Genomic DNA, 20,723 nt, shown 5'->3' with positions numbered 1-20,723 from the left:
TTTGAGGACAATAACTAAAAAACAAACAAACAAAAAAAAAAAAAAACAATTCTATATTATTAATATTATTAAATAGTAAGCCAAGTGGCATATTCACAAATGCCGTTACACTAATCAAAAACCACTTGTTTCAATTTTTGAAAATAAGGTCAAACAGTATATCAAAACTATTAGAAATTCCACCAATTCTATAGTCATTAAAACTTGTACCCCTCTTCAATGTATTTATGTAATGTTATCTTGAAGCATTGTCTTGATGTTTGTCACCCCCTGGCGGTTACCATTATATCACACTGTATTTTATCGTACTGTTCTGTATTCTGTGTCTCAATAAAGATTTAAAAAATCGAGTGCAGGCTCTCTTTAGTGTATGACGTGTTTTTGAGTCGCCCGGTAGCAGTAGCTTTCGGGTCACTGTTTGGAGGACAGCTAAGATGGCCCTGACGGTGGTCCGGTTCCTCTTCCCAGCGAGAACAACTGCTGTCAGAGCGGGGAGCGTTGTTCAGAAGGTGAGCAGCAGAACTGAGTTGTTCTGGGTCCGTACCGGCCCGGTGAGCAATTCTGTTTCACAAGGACAAGCTAACACTGTTAGCTTCTTAGCAGGTAGTTTCACACGCCGTTGTCACCGAACAGCGGCTTGTTTACCTCTTTTAGCAGAAAGTAGCAAGCAGAATGTTGGATACTGATGAGTTAAAGGCTCCAGGTTCGCTTGTTTTACATTAGGTCATGCTGGAGAAACACAGCTGCGTAAACCCTGCCTTCTTTTTTCACTTATTCTTTATTAGAAAAGCTATGTACAAAACAAGTCAGGGAAGTAAATCTGACAGTATAACTGTTATCAGAACAGAAATCTTGAAATGAGTAACTTTTCAAAGCAAAAATAAAAGTGGAAAAACTAACAAAAACATATATGACATATTTTAAATAGCAAGGACTTAGCAATGTTTCAACAAGCTCGGGTCGTTTTCTTATATTTGAGACATATTTAAGTGACTTAGAATATTCAACAAAGCAGTTCTAAAAGGCACTAAACAGTAGAGTGATAGTTGGCAATTACATGTATATTTAAAAGTATTTACGCAAAATGATTACAAGATTGACATCAGAAGCTTCAGAGTTCAAACTGTCCATGAAACACAAAACATTCCCAGATTTGAAAGAACTGAAGATATTATTAGAGATTTTAATCGGGATTTATCTAGGAATATCAAACCTGAAAACATTAACATGTTGGTAGCTGTAGAATAGATGAACAATTGTTTCTATTTCAGAGAAACAAAATACACATGGATCAGAATTCAATTTATATCTTCCATGTAAAGTAGAAGTGTGGGAACTTCTTTACAAACCTTGTTATGACCATTATCTGAAACAATTGCCACACAATGACAACTATTTTGAAAGAGTGTTTCTCTTAAACCTTTCTAAAAGCCCACCATTGTTGTGATGAAGCAAATTTATGATGATTTTGTAACAACAGAAAATTGTTCATCATAAATTTATGATGTTACAAAGTCATGAATTTGCTTCATCACAATATTTAGCGGGTTTTTAGGAAGGCTTAGGAGAAAGATTCTTTTGAAATAGTTGTCATTGTGTGATAGAAAAGCACAAAACTTTTAAGAAAATGCAGTGTTATTGCACCTATTAGTTAAGTTATTTTGAAATCTCTAGAATCTGTCGAATGTGATATAAATGATTATTTATTGGTTAATCAAGTATCACTTTGACACTTATGTGGGTTTTGCTGGAAACTGTCTGTCAGATCTGATGCTAAAGAAAGCATTTCTTTATGAATTTACACAAACTTGTAGTGAAGTCTGTGTTGGAAAATTAACTAAAGATGACTGAACTGTGAGTAAAAGCGAACAAACCTTTAACCAGTAGCCTGAATATGAGTTAAAATGTGTGGAAATGGAGTGTGATGGTGTGTTTTGCAGGCGGGTATTCATTCGAGCCCAGGGCGGAGCCTGGAGTATGGCTGGTGGGCATACATTCTGGGAGAGAGGACCACACCGCGGTTCAAGCAGTACAGCAAAATTATCACAATTGATGGCAACCTAGCCTCAGGGAAAGGAGCGCTGGCCCAGAAGCTGGCTGACAAACTGGGTAATAAACCCCACACACTAGCTGGTGCGGGTTCTGACCTCTGGGAGGAGAAAGCTGATTGGTTCTGGTGAATGTGTCCACAGGGATGCTGTACATGCCAGAGGCTGACACCTTCTACGTGGACAGGATGACTGGTGAGAAGGAGCCTCTCCCTCGTGACTTTAATGGCATGTGCAGCCTGGAGAAGTTCTACGCAGACCCTAAAGCTGCTGATGGCAACAGCTACAGGCTGCAGCTGTGGATGTACACCATGAGGCTGCTGCAGTACTCGGATGCCATCGAGCACCTGCTCGCCACAGGTACCACCCATACACTCACACTTCTCCTAGACAGAGGTGATGAAGAAAACCAATCACCTCAGTCCTGATGTGCTGTTCTTTAAGGCCAAGGAGTAATCCTGGAGCGCTCTCCATTCAGCGACATGGTCTTCCTGGATGCCATGTTCAACCAGGGCTACATCAGGAAGGAATGTAAGTATCTGGCAACAAAGAAGACTAGACATTGGCTTTTCAACCAAGGTTTTATTTGAGCCCAGTAGGGCTGTTGTAAAAATTGCTTTAGTATTTGAGTAAACTGTCAGTTATTCTGACGATTAATTGAATAAAACATTTGATCAAGTAAAATATTGGTAAATACTGCCCTAACAGCAGTATTAATATTGGATATCAAAATTGGCCCACATTTTCATCTTTGTGCTTCCCTGACATTTAGAGATGTACAAATTAGTTAGAAAATTAACATGTGACAATAGTAGCTCACTTTCTAAGTTAAACTGGACAAAAATTATAAATTATATTCAATTTAATAATAAAGCAATAGGCTTACAAAGACACTAATAAAAATGTGTATCCTCCAGTTTATGTATTCATCTTTAGTCAATTTAATAGATGAAATCTGATTTTGCTCAGCCATTTATAGCTTTTGTTTCCATGTACATGACAGGATTTGGCACCTTTGTCACACAAAAACCTCATCTGCCAACTATATATTCATCAGTGTGTAACCTGCAGGTGTGAATCACTACAATGAGATCAAAACCATCAGCATCTGTGAGTTCCTCCCTCCTCACCTTGTGTTGTACATCGACCAACCAGCAGAGGAGGTGCAGAAGAAGCTCAAGCAGAGCGGGAAGGTACTAATCTAGAGATTCTACTAGCGCTGCTAGCTTAAAGTCAGTGGAGCACTACTCCACTGACTTTAACATTTCCAATTCTAACCTCAAGTTTATTTACTGGTATGTTTTCCTTTATTATGGGATTGAGGATTAACCTAGTGGGATAATGGAATGTGTATGAACACATATTAAGATTATGAATACATTTAATTAAAAGCAAACAATCATAAAACTAGTATGTCTGAATAACAAAAGGTTAACTGTTCCATAAAGACAATGGAAGCATCTGTTCAGGTTCAGCTGCTGGATAGGAGCAGTCGGCATGGATGGTAAACAGGTCAGTTTGTGCTTGGAGGGGCTGAGTCCATATGGAGTCTGCTGAGGGACCAGTCAAAGCCCAGCAACAACACCTCCAGATGGGTTCTATAACAGACTGGTTAGGACAGGAGACAGTTTACTGGTACTAGTCTAGAGATTCTGTGTCCTCTGTTGTTTGTACTGACAGTGCTCCTGTACAGTGATGTCAGTGAGCTGAGATAAACCTAGGTGTGTTGGATGTGCATGGATGTCACACTTATCATTCGTAACACGTTACACAGGGCAGCTTAAGGGCACATAATAAACCCGTTCAGTTAAATGAACTAATGTTACTAATTACTGATGCTCTCTGGAACCAATAGTTCAAACAGGAAACGTAACCATCACGGTAAACATCAGCAGATAGTTTCTAGCTTTCTTGTTTTCTCACTGTCATTTCTTCCACAGATGATAATAATGATGATGATGTCTCTGGATAATCTTAGAAACCCAAATGTCTCAGAATATCATATAAAGCAGGGAGTATTTAGGATGCTTTGCCAGGGATGAGGATTTCAGTTTCATTAAACTTTAGAATCAGAACATTCATACATCCCATAATAACCATCCTCTACATCCCCAAAAATCTGATCTTCAGCCCAACTTCTTAAGTGAGACAGTTGGGTAGGAGCCACCATCTTCTCTCCTCTCTGTTCCTGCAGATGAAGACCAGGTACTGCTAGTTGAAGCTGTTACTAGCCTAGTTATCTGTTACTAACTGGGCTGTCTGGTTATTACTGTTGTAACCTGAGGCTGGTTGTAGTCTCACAGACTCGCAGTCTCATCCGTGAGACGGTTACCAGCTTGGTGACAGCTGTCTGATGTTGCTCTGTAATGTTTTCCTTCAGCCCCACCTGCAGAACCTGCAGTATCTGAAGAGCATAGAGGATTCCTACAAGAAGACTTTCCTCCCTAGCATCCGGTATGTGACCAGAGAGCGTTGGACATGTCTCTGTCTCTGTTGATCATTAACCCTCACACCGTGTCATCCTCAGAGAAACCTCTGAACTGCTGGTCTATGATACGACCCAAACTCAGGACGTTGAGAGGGTAAGACACCATCTCCAATTACCATTAACCACTTTTTTTTTTTTTTTGCATCACAAGTCATATGATCACCAGCCAGATGTTATTACTGGGAAAAATCATGAGAAAGAGAACAGGAAGTGTTCTTCAATTTGTAGTCGTTTTAGGGTTTTTTTGGACAATGTGCAGCTGACTCCACCAGAGCTCTCACAGCAACACACACTTCATAAAACCTGTGTGTCATTCCAACAGGTTGAATCCATAACTCTTCTGTAAAATCAGCTCATGTGATTGTTTACATCCGTCACTGTCATGATTTTTAATGACTTATCGTGTGAAGAACCCTATTCACTCGTTATTTAAATTTAATTTCTTAATTAATGGAAACATTGCAATTGCAAAATTGTGTTTCTTAGACATTAGCAGAATGTGAATATCATGATCTGATGAAGACATGTTCACCTCCATGCTGTCCCAGGTGGTGGAGGACATAGAGTACCTGAAGTTTGATAAGGGGCCGTGGCTGGAGCAGGACGACATTAGCTACCACTACATGAGAAAACTGTGAGTTACTCCACCTCTTTTCTCTGAGCATGCTCCCAAACCAGCTCCTCAGTCTGCAAGTTCCTCTCTTCTGTGTTTCAGAGTGCAGGACAAACAGAGGATCGGCTCGCTCACCCACATACCTGTGTTCCTGCCGGAGATCACCATCGGTGCCCACGACTACGACCAGAAGTACTACGCTTACAGAGCGGTGAGTTGGCACATGCTTGGGCTGGAACCGGTTCTGATACAGCTGCAGCTCAATCACAGTCCCACCATGGTCATTGAAGTCAGTCCCTTCATTATTTTCCAAAAGCATAATATTGAGGATGGACATTTTTAAAAAAAATTTTCTATGTTTTAAAGGACAAAATCCAAATGATGTGTAATAACAGTCATTGGTTATTATCTCATTTGAGATGTCATACATTGATTTTTACCATTTCATCTATTAGTATTTATTAGGTTTTTCACTCACTGACTGAAGCATAAGAAGACTGTTTGACTACATGTTTGGACTTTAGACTTCTTTAAATTCAGGTTTAAACTGACTGCTTAAAATGCCAAACAAACCTCAAAAACTGTTCTTTTGAGTTTTATTTTTTGCAAAAGCAGTAAATATACCAATGTTCACAATTTGTGCTTTTAGAAGTCAGCATCTAGTGTTCTTATGTGACTTAGTTGTAGTTTATGAATTGGATTCGGTCTAAATATACCTCAGTTGCCAAGAAAAAGCAGAAAATTGGACCCACACCAGAAATTAGGTGCTAAGAATCCAGCAATATGTTGTTTTAAGGATAAGTATTGTTCAAGTAGTTCATTTTGCACTTTAATGTCCAGAATATTACAAAAATCCCTGGAAAAAAAACATGAAGTTTGAATGTGGAATGTCTGGAGAGTAGTTTGAGCCCTGATCTCCATCCAGATTGTCAGCAGAAAGAAACATGGAATGCTCGAGCATATCCAGGTAGATGGCTTCAGAAAACCCAGTGGACCAGAATGTTGTACTTCACCCATTTTTCCTTCTGTACAACACCCTCGACTGTTGACCAGTTCCAGAACCTGACCAAAACCCCTCAGTGTCCTCACCGTGAGAAATAATGAGATTTGGTTAAGTATAAAACAGACTTTAATGCTGAAAATTATCATATGTTACAAGTCATACAAATGGAACAGATACAGAGTGACATTCACTTTCCATCGCTGGGCTCCACTCAGCTCACTTTAGGTGTGACACCAAGATTGTAGCACGAGTTCTGCATTTATCTTCTTATTCTGCACCCTTACCAAGGGTATTGCTGAATCAGTTTTTGTTATGTGTAACCCAGAAGACTGTCTGCAGTCTTAAATGTTATGATCATGTAAGCAGAAGCAGCAGTGTGCATGTAAGCAGATGACAGAATCATTTATCAATAACCAGAACCAGCAGATGACATGGAACCCTAAACCATCACTGACTGTGGAAGCTTCACACTATAACTTGAAGCAACATGGATTCTGTGCCTCTTCACTTTTCGTCCAGAACTTGAGACCTTGATTTCCAATGAAATGCAGTATTTACTGTCCTGTGAGACCAGGACTTTGAACCAGTGAACTACAGTCCAGTTGTTTAGTGCTTAGCCCAGGTGAGACGCCTCAGATGTGGCCTCTGATTCAAGAGTGGCTTGACATGGAGAATGGGATGCTGTCAGCTCACACCCTTTAGATGTGGGGGTGTGTGTGTGGTAGCTCTTGCAGCTTTGAGTTCAGTTTCTTACCTTGTGAATCTTCCACAAACATGGCTTTGCTTCACAATCCAATCAGGTTTGAGGATACATCTGTCCCCAGACATCTTTTTACACCCACTATTTCCTTCTAAGCGTTCTCTGCAGCTGGGTGAAGCTGCTTTAAGCATCACAGTGGAACTTCACCACAAACACTTTATCTGTTTAATTCCAGCAGTAAAACAAACATGGAGATGCTTTGAGATGTGAATGAGGAGCAGTGCTGACAGCTGTGATAAACTGATGTGTTCATAGCCCCTCCACCAGGTTGAAGGATGAATTAAGACATTAGGCTCTGATTTGTTGTGTTTGCCAGCTGAGGTGTTTTAGTTCAACAGAGCTCTTTGATTCAGTTGGCTTTTTTATCTGATGCAGAGCTTTGTAAAATTCTGAAAATCCATAATGAGGAACCTTTTCTTTCTAATGTCTGCTTTGTTCCTTTTTTATTGACTCTTCTTATTTTTCTTTTCTTCCCTGGGCCACCAAGTCAGCCTGATGAAAGTCATTTTCCTGTGCTGAAATATCGAACCCCTCGTAGTTACAAATGTCACATGTGGAATATTCCAGCCGGCTGTTTGTATCATCGGTCTTGTGGGGAAACATTCGGGTCTGACCTTTCCTGTTTATTGACTGGAGCCGTTTTTGTCTCCCCCTGCTGCACGAGTCGGGCCGAGTAATGCAACAGCAGGCCGTGACCTGACATTTCACTTCGAGTCAGGATCTCAGAGGAGGGAATGAGGACGACGACACACAGCAGCAGAATGGCTCCCTCAGCACATTTCAGCCAGCAGAGCACAGCCAGTGGCCCACATATTCCCAACTGTTAGAACTTCCTGTGAAACCCTGAGCGTCTGTCTCTGGATTCCAACTGGAATTTGGCAAAAAGTGTTTTACTGATCTCCTTGTTCTGTTGGCTGAAATAAACAGAAGCTAGAGTAATGATGTAGAGAAACTCAATTTTCTTGAAGTTCACCTCTGGGGTGTTTCTGTGAAACAATTTAAAGTTGGATTTATGTAAGATGTAAACTCAGTGCAGTTATACTTGCATAAACAATTTATTGTCAAATCAGGATGTCCTCATTTATGTTTATGTGGTTTCTGCTTTGGTTAAAAATCAGCTCTTTCCCTGAAGATGCCTTGGTAATATTGAGGTAAGACGACTTGACATTTAAAGTTTAAGGTGTGAAAACTTTGTGCTTTGACTTGTGTAGGAAAAAGATACTGTGTCTACTAATAGGTAAAGAGTACAGTATATGAAACCAGCTGAAACTGGTCCGAACCGGTACTCTTTTTTTTCTGGCTCTCGTCCTCTCTGAGTTTTCAGGATACTGCTTCAGCTTCTTGAATAAAAATGCAGTAACAAAATACATCTTATGTCAAAATGATTGATTCTGGGTTGTTAGTTGAAATTGTGTCTCATGTTTGAATAGGAAAATGTCCATAACAGTGAGACGTGGCTGTAAATGAATGCTGCTCTGTCTTGTTGTTGCAGCTGCCTGGGAAGAATTATGCTCGTGGCTACAATGCAGATGTTGGAGACAAGTACATCTGGCTCAAGTGAATTTTCTTTTCTTTCATCTTTGATTTTGACTGATCTGATCTGAACTCAGTAATGTTGTACAGTCTGAGGAAAAACTATGTATTAAAGAAATATTAAAATTAAAGTGTGTTCAATAATTTTTTTCTTTTACTATAAACTCCCAGTGTGAAGCAGGTCTGTCAGCATTCAGCTTCAATATTACACACACACTCACATTTAGATTAATGTATGCCCTCATCTTGGCACAAAAAACTACACAATGTCATTCCATCACTGACCAAACCCTACAGTTTATTTCCTTCCATGTGAGGTTAACCACTGCCCCACCAGGAGGTGAGCAGAAGGTCTCAGATCCCTGTTGTTGATCTGTTTACACACTTTTTTGTCATAGTTTTTGTGACAGTATTTTCATCTCTTTTACTCATTTTGAGAAGATCACAATAGTGCCACCAAGTGGTGACAACAGTAGGCGTCTGTTGATTTGAATGATTTGTTTTATTCTGTAGTTCTGTAGGCTTCAGAAAGCATGAGAACTTTCCTGAAATTGTACCGAATATGAATATAAATTTATGTTAGTGTAGATGAAGTCAGGCTAATTAGTGGACAGGTGTGATTAAAGTAATTTCTTTATGTGACAAAGACTGCATGATGCTCCCATCATTACATGACCTGAAAATGTCCTCACATGCAGGAAACTGCTGCTGACAAACATTTATATTAGCATTAATGAGAAATGAATGTGTGCTTCATAACTCAGTGTTACTCTCAGAGAAATTATGCATATGTGCACATATACTGTACATACACATATATACAGTACAAGCAGCATTCAGCTATGCACCATAAGTCTGGAACAAGCTTCAAGAAAACTGCAAAACAGCTGAAAAACTGAGTTCCATTAAATCAAGGCTAAACCCACATGTTTAGAGTTGCTTTGGAGCCATAATAAATGACCAACATGTTTGATGTTTAATGATGGCACTAGACAAAATGTAAAATGTTTACTCGTTTTCTCAATTGACTGTGGTGTTTTCTAAGACTGTATATTTGTGAGTTTTAAGATGTAATGCAATTTGAACTGCATTGTCGCTGAAATGTGCTACACAAATCTTGATTGAGTACAAATAATCAAAAAGTGGGAACATCTTTAAACAACTTTTATGGCATTGCAGAGACATTTGGTAATGACAAGATATCGTATCTCTGACCTGAACATAGCATGAGGCATAAAATCATTTGGAGATTTTAGCATAAGGCTGATCAGGTGTGTAAGGTGAGCAAGATAAGAACCCTGTCAGTTTGGGTTAATCTGCAAAGGGAAGATGTCAGAAAACATTAAGGCCCTGCCTCGGAACACAAATGCATCTGTCACATTAAGGTGAGAACATTTTCAGGTCATTTCAGAGAAATTAAAGGGGACATAGCTTTCTGGTGGCAACAATTAGCACCACAGAGTTTTAGAAGTGTTTGTGATTTGTAATTTTTAGAGACAGAAGCAGGAGAAGCATTAAAATTTGGAACTGAAGAGTCTGATGCTCTGAAACAGTAGAAATCACAGACACTTTGTGACTTGAAATTCCAGAAAAAGTTAATTCAAACCAATCATTCAGACAGACCGATCCGACATATTAATGTAGTAAAGGTTAGTTTAAAGAAAAGTACATAACATATTTTTTATTGACTAACAATAACATTTCCTGTGTTAGACTAACTGGAATTACCACCATTATTTTTAGTTCCTAAATGCAAGGAATGATGAGGAACACAATAGTCATTTTCTTCACATTGAGAGGTTTAGTTTTTGTTCTTGGGTTTATTTACACATTTCAGACCAAACACACTCATATCTGGGACACATAACCCAGTTACTCCTTCCGGAACACTGATGCCTGGACATTCCCATGATGTTCATACTTGTACATAACTGTGTGAATAGATGCATATTCCACCTTCAGTCATCTGGTGAACTCAAGGTCCACTAGATGTATGTTCTGCATCCTTACAATCATCTGGACTGCCCTGAAATGAGTGTAGTGCTGACGAACATAAAGAGAGTTATTTAGAAAGAAATTCTGGTGTTCAGCAAATACAAACATTATTGGCAATGCTAACTGATCTAAAACATAAAACGTTTGAACAGCTTTAATGTCAGGCAGAAAAAACAACAAAAAACATGTTTTTTCTATACAGTTTATGCACGACATTTTAGTTTCAACTGGATCTGCTGCTAAAATAATTTTTTTTCCCAAATGGTCCAGTCATGTTTTTCTGTTTTTATTCCAGTGAGTTAGAGGTTGCTTTCAGTCTAACACTGTGGTATGTCTCACACCCTCCCCTTCCTCAACTCTCTCCATCTCATGGTGTCCCATCTGTCTGTTTCCTCTGGTGTCAGTTTTATTCATGAATGTTCTTTTGGTATGAGTAGTTTTTGTTTTTAAGAACACACACACACACACACAAACACCCCTACAACAATCCACTGGAAATGCACAAGGGCTGCATCAAAAATGAGCAAATGTTGCAGGAACAATTGAAAAGATTACAAGACATTACACATGGTGGGAACACTATAGAAAAGGAATCAATGGTTGGAGACTTTAGCACTTCAGAAAATGAAATTGTTTTCTTTCATGTAAATATAAGTATGAAGTGTTTTTGCTAAGGTGGAAGATGGGGTTAAATTAGCACAAATATGCATGGTATGGATCTGTCTGTTACTGTAAGTGTTCATCAGAATGATAACCTGAAGGAAGAAACTGTTTTTGCAAGTAGTGCTCCATAGCACCGACCTCAATGTAAAAGTCTAAGCACGGTGTGTCCAGGATGTGTGGGATCTGCAGAGGGGTTTTGACTTCTCTACATAGCTCAGGTGGTTTGTTCGTTGTTTAGTGACAGTTGGTGGGCAGCCAGAGAGACAGAAATGTGATCTGTACATGTCACAAACACAACGTAGCATCGGAGAACATGGAAGCCATGTTGAAACTTTTGATCGGTCTGTGACTTTTTGTTGGACTTTGTCGCTGTTGTGTTTTTTCAAACGGTCGGTCAGATTATTGAAAGAGAATTGCTTTTGTGACACAATCAGTGTCTCCACACACTAGCTCAGTGGTGTCCAATGTTCTGCAGAAGCCTGTTAATGAGCCATCATTTGATCCAGGTGTGGTGTTGAACCAGGGACAGAACTAAACCACGCAGGATGCAGGCCCTGGAGGCTTTGGAAACACCTGTCCTAGCCAATCTGTGGCCAAAAGTCTTCTGACTTTTTTTGGCCAAATGCGGCAGAGTTAAAGCAACACTGCACTGACTCTGATCCTTTACAGAGTTGGTATTAGTTTAACTCTGCATTATTTCAACAAGAGATTGAGTAGCTTTTAACTATTTCAAGTGTTAAAATTGAAAGAAGGAGCTGGCATCAACTGACAAACACAAAGACCGAAAACTAACAGAATCTGTTTGCTGGATGCATTCCTGTGGCTGCTGCTGGAATAAGACAGAAACAGAAAAATCATATTGAACATCATGAGTAGATCTGTGGATTTAGGGATTAAATCCACAGATCCATCCATAAGTGTTTGACATATTGTGGAGCTATGTGAGTATGTGTGATTTTCAGACATCCTTATTATTAGTTACCATTTCAAGAACCCACAGCCCCCTGCTATACTGCTGATCCTGATAGGTTTGAACAGCACTGGGAGCCAGAAGTGGAATTGTAACAATTACTTTTACTTGAGCTGCACAAACAGATTCTGAGGGCAGCTGTCCTACAGATGTTCTGTTAGTGTGAGACAGTCTTCCAGAGCAGATCGCTACTTCTAAACCTCTCCATGCTCAAGTGTATGGCTTTGCCAGCCTTTCGAAGGCCAGCTATGATCTATCCTGATGACGGAGGCCCAGAGGAACAAAGCTAAGGACATTTTGCATGGATTAAACTCCAGATTTCCTCTTGCTTGAGGGAGTGGAAAAGCTCCAATCATTCCATCCTTTTATCCTGATGATGGGAAGGAGAAAAGAGCGTGTGTTTGGTGCATCTCTTTGCTTTCTGCTTACACTGATATTTTCCCCTAAAACCTGTTGGCCGCTGCTCCCCCTCTGAACTCCAGTTCACATTTTTAAATATTATCTCAGCATAAATGAAGTGTCAGCATGTGGTAATAGGGATCAGCTAGTTTTGATTACAGGCTTTAGGGATTCAAAGGGCATTCACGGACTTTTAAAATTGAAAACTGGTGATTAACGTCAATGCACTGACATGTGAGTGAGCAGCACTTAATTATGACAGTAAGCCTCCAGCCCGCTTTGGACCCTCCTCTGCTGTAGAACACGTGCTCTGCCTGTACTCTGAATCAAAGCACTGTCCATTTTGATTTAATTCAGTTAACTTAATTCACTCCCCTTCAGTCTGGCTTATTTAATTTTTACATAGAAACTAAATTTAAGGGAAAGGAAGGGGGCTATCACATAAAACACACACACATCAAGTTCAAATCTAAATGCATGACTGACTCAGTGTCAGCTCATTGGTATTCAGTCTGTTGTGGTCAGGTTTACATTCAGCCCAATTACATCCACAGAGTACAGTTGAAAACAGTTAGATCCATTAAATTACTAAATGCCAATAGATAAGCAGCCTCTCCTTAAGGGGGATGAGCAGCTTGCATCTGGTTAATGTACCTTTCAGGACACATGGACAAACAGAACCAAAGAATTAGTTATCCTAGTAGAGAAGTGGTAGAGAAAGAAATGACGAGTGTTTTGACCCCCGTGGTCAGCAGACTGCCGGCTGTGGCTGAGAGCAGCTTGTTTACTTGCTGCCCTGTGGCTGAACATCAGGCCACTCAGACAAAAGCAGAGGGAATAACTGACAGCGCAGCAGCCCGGAGCAGTCACACTGAACTAATGGAGGGTGGAGAACATGAACTCTGGAGAGGAGTGTTTGCCTCGCTGTGCTGTCCGCTATAATGCACCGCTGAGGTCTTATCAGTTGTGAGAGCAGGCAGTGGAAAATTACTTATAGAATGAAGCTGTAACTCCAGAGCTGGAGCTGCACTGGAAGCACTAAGTCAACATTATTGGTTGGGAAGACAAAGGCAACAGTGAACTAAGGATGCTTTCAGATGGAGGCCTGGGATTAGGACTGTTTGGCTTGTTTTGTTTGAAGCAACAAGGAATGTGTTTTACTTGAGTTTACGCACCAAGCTTGATTAAATAAGCTCATTAATATAGAACTAAATTGGAAGGAAAAAGTCACAATGGTGTCTCTGCTGGGTTTCTTGGTCTGTTGATTATTGTTTGCTAACAAACCTCTGAGAACAGTGCACTATTTTGTATTGATCTTTCACATGAGATTGGCATGAAATAATGAAGAGGAGCTAAATGCAGGAAATGAACTGAAACTCTAATTTCTCTTTGACTTAAGTAAACTGTTAAAACCCAGGGAGAAATCCAAAATGCTACAGCACAAGGGAATCCTGGGGATGATATTTCTGCAAGAGAGTTTAACAAGGAGCAGGTGGCTGATTAGAATCTAGGTGCAGCTGTGAGGAAAGAAAAATAACTGAAGTTACTAAGAAACAAGTTAACAATCCAAATATACAGACACATCACAATGTATCTGTAATGTGTCACAGCTCTGAGTGCGGACAGAGATTCTAATAAAATGCATGAAAATGTCTGGCTATAACATGAAAACCTGTGTAGAAGTGTCAGGGTGTAATCCTGAGCCGCTAACAGGCTTCGGCAGAATTGTCTGGCATGCTGAGTAATGGCTGAATGTGGTGTGATGGAGCAGGGAACCTGTAAAAGCAACAGTTCTAGAGAAAGATCTGATTATTTCACCAACATCTTCTCCCAAAGTTCAAGCCAATTATGAGCTATTTAATTCAGCCTTTATTCTGTTTTCATTTTACTTTTCCTTTAATTACTGAAATAATGAACACATGTTGGCATTAAACATGTTTTTATTCAGTGGTTATGCATAGAAATTCCACAAAGGCTTCAAGACGAAGACGCCACTAGATCTTTTAGTGGGCTGGAATATTAACAGCCAGAAGTTTACATACACTGATCACAATGGTGTGATGTCCAGAAAGGTTCAGGGCTTATTCCTGCAGGCTGGTGCCTGTCTGCAGTGGTCATCGGATGAGAGGCGGGGTCACCAGTCTGTCGCCGGGCCACAGAGAGACACAGGACAGACTACCACTCACACCTAGCGGACTCCCTGGTGAGAACCACACATTCTCAGGGAGAACATGCAGAAAGATGCCAAGCTGGGATACAAGCCCAGGACCGTCTGGCTGCAACGCAGCAGGCTTTTACTGCATCTAAAAGCTGCTTCATCAGGGGTGGGCAACTCCAGGCCTGGAGGGCCTACTTCAACACACCTGAGTCAAATAATGAGGTTGTTAGCAGGACTCTGGAGAAATTGAATGCACTGAGGAGGTGATTCATCTGTTTGATTGAAATGTGTTGGACCAAAGAGTTTCAGGACACTAGGCATCAAGGACCAGAATTGCCCACCCCTGTGCTAGAGTAGATCTCTATGACTGCAGTTGGTCACCTTTGCACTTGGCCTTTGACTACACAGTTTCTCCAAACTCAACTCCTCCCTGGCTCTTCATTTCCACCAACAGTTTACATGTAAATTCAGGATTAATCGTAGTGTTTCCACTAGCAGACTAACATTCCAGTTATTGAAAATATTGGTGTCAACTGGGATAATTTAGTAAGCAGGTAATTAAGCCATCAGTCAGTGGGAGGACGGCTGCTGAGGAGGAGCAGAACTAAATCCTTCCACACTAAACTTAACCTGATGACTGAAGCAGACTGTGTATGTGCAGCTGAACTGGATGTGGAGGGAGGACAGCGATGGACGTTCTTACATCGGAATAAGTTTATTAACAAACTTCAACAAAAATACTGGTAACATTGCAACAAGAGAGGTCTCCAAGTTTCAATCAAGGGAGTAAAATAAAACTATTCTTCTGCTGAAGAAACATGGGCCTGTAAAAGTGTTGAGGGAAAATTCCCTCCCAAGGTGGCAAATCTAGACTGCAATAACACAGAGCAATCTAAAATACAACCCAGGCTGTGATTGCCATCTTCACACAGTCACAAAGGATGGACAAACCCTCGTCAGGAAAACAAGTCAAAGCCCTGAAATTCTGAGACAAGCAAGAAGAAACTGCTTAAATGGAAACACACATGAACGAAAAACATAAAAAGAACTGAATTTAATCTAAAATCATTTTAAGCTAAACAATTTCAGTTTTATTTTAACATCTACGGATAAAAGGTGTTATTTACTAAGCAAGAAGGGACCGTCTTTACCCTCTTTCTATCAAAGAACAGTTTCTGTCTAAATATATTACAGATATTTAAATAATAAAATGCCCTTTACATTTTATTAGTCAACACAACTGACTACCTGATTAAAAGGAAATTTCTTCAGACTCCAAGAGTAAACCTCCAGAATAAAACATACCTTATGAGGTCATGCAGGTCTGATGTTCATCTGAACCTTCTTGTTCTTCATGTCTTCTGCTTCGGACTGCATGTAGACGGGAAAAGGATCACAACCACAGCTGTGGCATCCAGGATGTAGCACTGATTAGAAAAGGCTAAATGTCAGAAAATCAGAAAGCCAAGAACAACTACTGGAGCTGTCATCAGTAATTAATAACAATACAAAGAATGACTGCTTCCAGTACCAAGTGAACACCACAAACACAAAACATTTTATAGAAAACCGATAAAATAAACACAATTATATCCACAGTATTGCAGTTAACTTTCAGGATAAATGTGCACGTTTCTCAAACATGCAAAAAGACAGTCACAAATTTCCCCACTAAATGGCACAATGTCCAATTGACACACATTGAATAAAGAGTCCATGACTTTATTTGTCCAACTATTTGAGGGGAAACGTCCAAGTTCAATTTGTTCACAATAGAGAAGAGATGAATAGTGATGGTGAGATGGAGCGCAGACCGTACCAGCCTCCGACCAGACCGGTCTGGAGGGATCTGCAGGTTCTCCTGGCTCCCAGACGGATTTCACTCACCATTCTTTAAACCTTAAAAGCATCACCTGGCCTGCATTCAAATACGCAAGACTAGTAAAATACCATGTTGCTTGTTGACTAGACTGTTCTTCAATGGTTGTGTACACGAATCAGAAAAATACATGCAATTATATCCACAAATCAGTATGCCTTAAGACAAAATAGAGATATTTGCATTTAACATACTACATTAAATATGAATTATGTAACAATTGTTCAAATGCCAGCCAAACAATTAGCAATTAGCATTTCATTCACTACTCACCAGTTCAGTTCACAGTTCAAGAATACTTAAGAGCAGATTTTACCCTGGGTTACAATTACCCATTACGTAAACAAATCACATATACCAACACTGGTATACATTCTAAAAGCAGTAAATGTTGCCCAAAGGTCAACAATATGATTGCTTCCTGGAGGCATGGACTGTGTTGAAGTTTTAAATTTTATCCAATCACCAACTTTTGTCTGTGATGTATGTAATGTGCCAGTTCAACACTAAGAAGCTTACCGGAAGTTGCCTGGGTTGTAAACAACCAACTATCCTGCAAAAAAAAGTGTCAATCCTCCAAACAAAGCAGTTGTTAAGGTTAATTGAATATTTGGAAGCATGACCAAGACTGACTGAATGGCTTCCTTCACTTCCTCTGCTGCCATTGCTAAAACTGTAGGCAGACTACAATTCTATAACAGTGTAGAACAACAATGTAATCTTTCACAACTTATCCTTCTGTTTGCCGATTGGCCCGATAGAAAATCTACTGGAGGAAATCCAAGTGAATGAGAGAAAGCCCAGACTATCCGTGAGGAGAGATTTGAGTTGAGTGGAATAGCACAGGAGGGCAATGGACAGGCTATACCAAGTTACCCACTCAAACAACATTAATGAGTCAAACTATTTCTCTTATAATTAGTTATACCTCAAACATTCAAACTTGAATATTTCGTGAACTTTCCAGTTTGTGACGCTCAGAGCTTAGAGTTTTAATTACTGGTAGAGCTTTGAGGACGAATCTGAGCAGATGTAAAAACCCTGACATTAATCAGAGGGCCGCAGCAGGTCCCTGGGTCTGGGAGTTAAATGCGCCTGCAGGATGTTTGTCATGGTGCTGACATCCCATGTGCCAAAACCGACTTAAAACTTTCATCTAAACTTGGCGCCTCTAGGATTAATACTCATGTAACGCAGGCTGATGTCACTTTGGAAGGCAAATGTTGTTCTTCAGAAGTGCCCTGGGAGTCCTCCCAGTGACTCAGTAATAAAGCTGAGGAAAGATCCCTGCTGGGGTTCATTTGTCGACTTTAGTGAGCTGTGGCTGCAGCTCAGCATTGCAGAGCCTCTGTGCCTGAAACAGACAACCCCACCGGGGGGAAGAAAGGGAAGTCACTGTAATCGATAAGGCCAGTCACCTTCCATCAAGCACCTCACCAGCACTGTTCAATACAATGATTCGTTCATGTTCCAATTCAGGGTATCCCTTCGGGAAGGAAGCAGCAGATGGCAGTGTTTCTATCTGAATGCGTTCTGGCAGAGAGGTGAGAGAGGTGAGAGAGAAACTCGGAAACGGTGCCGCTCTCTCTGGGTGTGTGTGGCAACATACATGCTCCCAGATATTTGAGTTACTGTGTGAAATTAGTGAGGAGACCTTTCTCTCCTCACTCTGGCTTTTATTTGCAGAACTGAAAACTGAGAGCAGCCTCTGGCTACAGAGATGCTGTCTGTCCCTGCTGCATCATATTCCCACAGTAAACATTTTCTCTCCTGATAGCCTCGGCATGCATCAAAACAAAGGACCAATGAAGAAAATGGAGCAATGCAAGGACAAAATGGAGCTGTAGCATCATTAGGATAAATATCTGTTTCTCCACTGCATTTACTTCCAGGTAGAAATCATTTTATGTGTTAGTCTGTTTGCGATGATCAGTTTTCTGTATGTAATGTGACTTAGTGGTGACCTCTTTTAACTGAATAATTCTACAGTTTAAATCAGATATTTAAAGAAAAGGGCTTTGGCTTCCTAGTTAAAACGTCAAATAAATGCAGTGATAGTAAAAAAAAAATAAAAACACACACTCCAACGACCCAAAGGTTGTACATCCGAAAAATACCTTAATCTTTTCTTAATCAGGGTTATAATCCGATGCTGCAGTAAATGATGAACTATGCTGTGTTAGAACTGAGTCTGACTGATTCAACAACAACTGAAAGGCAGGAGCAACTCATGAAATCACAACAGCACCAATAATTTCAACTAATGATCTTCTGCATGCATGGAAATATCAATTACTCATGTTTTTGTGGAGACTTCTTGACAATGTTCTTTCAGTTCATTGGAATTTGTAGACATCTGGTTAACAGGAGCAGAAAGCTAAAAGCTGATATAAATTCCCTGGGAAAAGTTTTTTCCTATGCACTGTGAAACAAACAAAAAAATAAACAATTGTAAAATACTGGCAGGTGTGATTTCCAGAATTTAACTGTAGTAAATGCTGCCGTACTGTATGAGGCATTATGATATAATATTTTGGCAAGCGTCATTTTATGTGTTAGTCTGTTTGCAGGTCAGAGCTGCAGACGGTTTACTGAACTGCGTGATGCATTATTGAATTTTATTATAAAAATAAACATTATGGTAAATTACTGGCAGCTGTAGTTGCCAGAATTTTACCATAAAAAAGCAGTAAACACACAGTGTTTATGAGCATTTCAAAATGGAAAATCATAAAGGAAATAAATTCAAAGTGAACAAAAATGCAGACTATGACTGATCCACTTAGAGAAACTATTGAAACGTTCAGTAAAAATAGGACTGATTCAATTTCCTGTCCAGTATCCTCACAAGGTATTACTAAGATATGAAAAAGAAACAAAACAGCTTGTGTCCACATGAGGGAGAATCGAATTCATGGTGGAAGAAATACATGATAACAGGATTCTTGATCTGGGCTGACCAAGAGTAATGACTCACTGAGTCCAGACTTTGTTCAAGTGGTGGTGCAACATGGACATGCTTTTCATCAGTTGAGCTTCAGACTCATCAGTCCATCAGGTGAACAGATCAATATGTGAAGGTGCCAGAACTTTCTTCAGCTGAACAGAAACAAGACTAAAGTAATTATTTTTGGACCTAAAACGGAACGGTCACAATTCATCTCACAGCTTCAGTTATTACACTGGTAGACACTAGAGATCAGCCCCAAAATCTGGTGTTGTGATGAACTCTGACCCAAAGTCGGCCTTCTGTCACCTTTATTGCTTTACGAAGCCAAAAATTACTTTGTTTTTGCAAAAAGACAAAAAAAACAACAAACTTAGTTCTAATGCTAAGATATAAATAAATGTACACAGAGATCTGCCAAGCTATCTGCACATTTTCGTTCTATTTCTCATTGAAGCAAACACTGAACATGATGAATGTGAGACATAACAAGAGTGGACAGAAAACCAAGTAACATGGCAAAGGAGGTAATGGGACAGAAAACAGCAAAGGAGTGCTGATGGTACTGTATATGGAAATGCATCATGTCATAAATCTGTGAGGGACTGATGACCTATCCAGGGTGACCCCGCCTCTCACCTGTTGACCGCTGGAGAAAGACACCAGCACCCCATCCTACACCTCTAGGGATAAGGGAGTATGATGATGGATGGATGAAGTCATAAATATAGAGACAGCAGATGTGACAATGACATTTATACAAGATAAAGTAATGGATCTACATATGACATCATTAATAAAGCAAAAGATTGCAGGAATGATAGTATATTTTGCAATAAATTACTGGAGTAATAAAACGATACCCTTACAACAAAACTGATGGAGCGATAAGCTCCTCAAAAATAGCAACAGCATTTTTAATCAAACTATCTCATCTGTGCATTTAATATAACTGTATCATAACAGTTGTGTTTATTAATTTCTACACCCGGAAATTAGTTCCTCTCACATACAGGAAAAGGAAAACAATTCTGTCCAGATCTAAAAATACCAGGTAGGTCAGGTAGGACTCTACCAATGTCTTATTTGAAGTGTTTCATGTAAAGAAGCAACAAATTGTCCGTTCTTTCCTGAGCCTGCATTGTGAGAGAGGGCAGGAAATAGAGCCATACACAAAATTAGCTGGACGGATCAATTTAACCCTTTAATTGCAAAACACAAGCAGCTGCCAGCACCTTGTTTATAACTGTGGTGCAGTCAATTATGA

General features: G+C 39.9%; 1 protein-coding gene across 1 annotated transcript; it reads left to right on the top strand.

Annotated features, from left to right (window-relative positions):
• The first annotated feature begins 354 nt into the window (after positions 1–354).
• Positions 355–8,576, top strand: ndufa10 (NADH:ubiquinone oxidoreductase subunit A10). The gene is made up of 10 exons (XM_005813294.2): positions 355–509; positions 1,941–2,109; positions 2,193–2,408; positions 2,493–2,579; positions 3,120–3,241; positions 4,429–4,502; positions 4,576–4,630; positions 5,085–5,170; positions 5,252–5,360; positions 8,405–8,576. The coding sequence occupies exons 1-10, from the start codon at positions 435–437 to the stop codon at positions 8,471–8,473; spliced, it is 1,062 nt and encodes a 353-aa protein (XP_005813351.1). The 5' UTR covers positions 355–434; the 3' UTR covers positions 8,474–8,576.
• The last annotated feature ends 12,147 nt before the right edge of the window (positions 8,577–20,723 follow it).

This window comes from Xiphophorus maculatus, chromosome 7, assembly GCF_002775205.1.
Source record: "Xiphophorus maculatus strain JP 163 A chromosome 7, X_maculatus-5.0-male, whole genome shotgun sequence".
Taxonomy (NCBI): Eukaryota; Metazoa; Chordata; class Actinopteri; order Cyprinodontiformes; family Poeciliidae; genus Xiphophorus; species Xiphophorus maculatus.
Note: the sequence above shows the minus strand (reverse complement) of the source record. Positions and strands in the feature narration are given on the sequence as shown.

Coding starts and splice junctions, on each gene's coding strand:
- ndufa10 (XM_005813294.2), top strand. CDS start 435: ATGGCCCTGACGGTGGTCCGGTTCCTCTTCCCAGCGAGAACAACTGCT. Junction 2,580..3,119: donor GGGCTACATCAGGAAGGAAT/GTAAGTATCTGG, acceptor TGTAACCTGCAG/GTGTGAATCACTACAATGAG. Junction 3,242..4,428: donor AGCTCAAGCAGAGCGGGAAG/GTACTAATCTAG, acceptor GTTTTCCTTCAG/CCCCACCTGCAGAACCTGCA.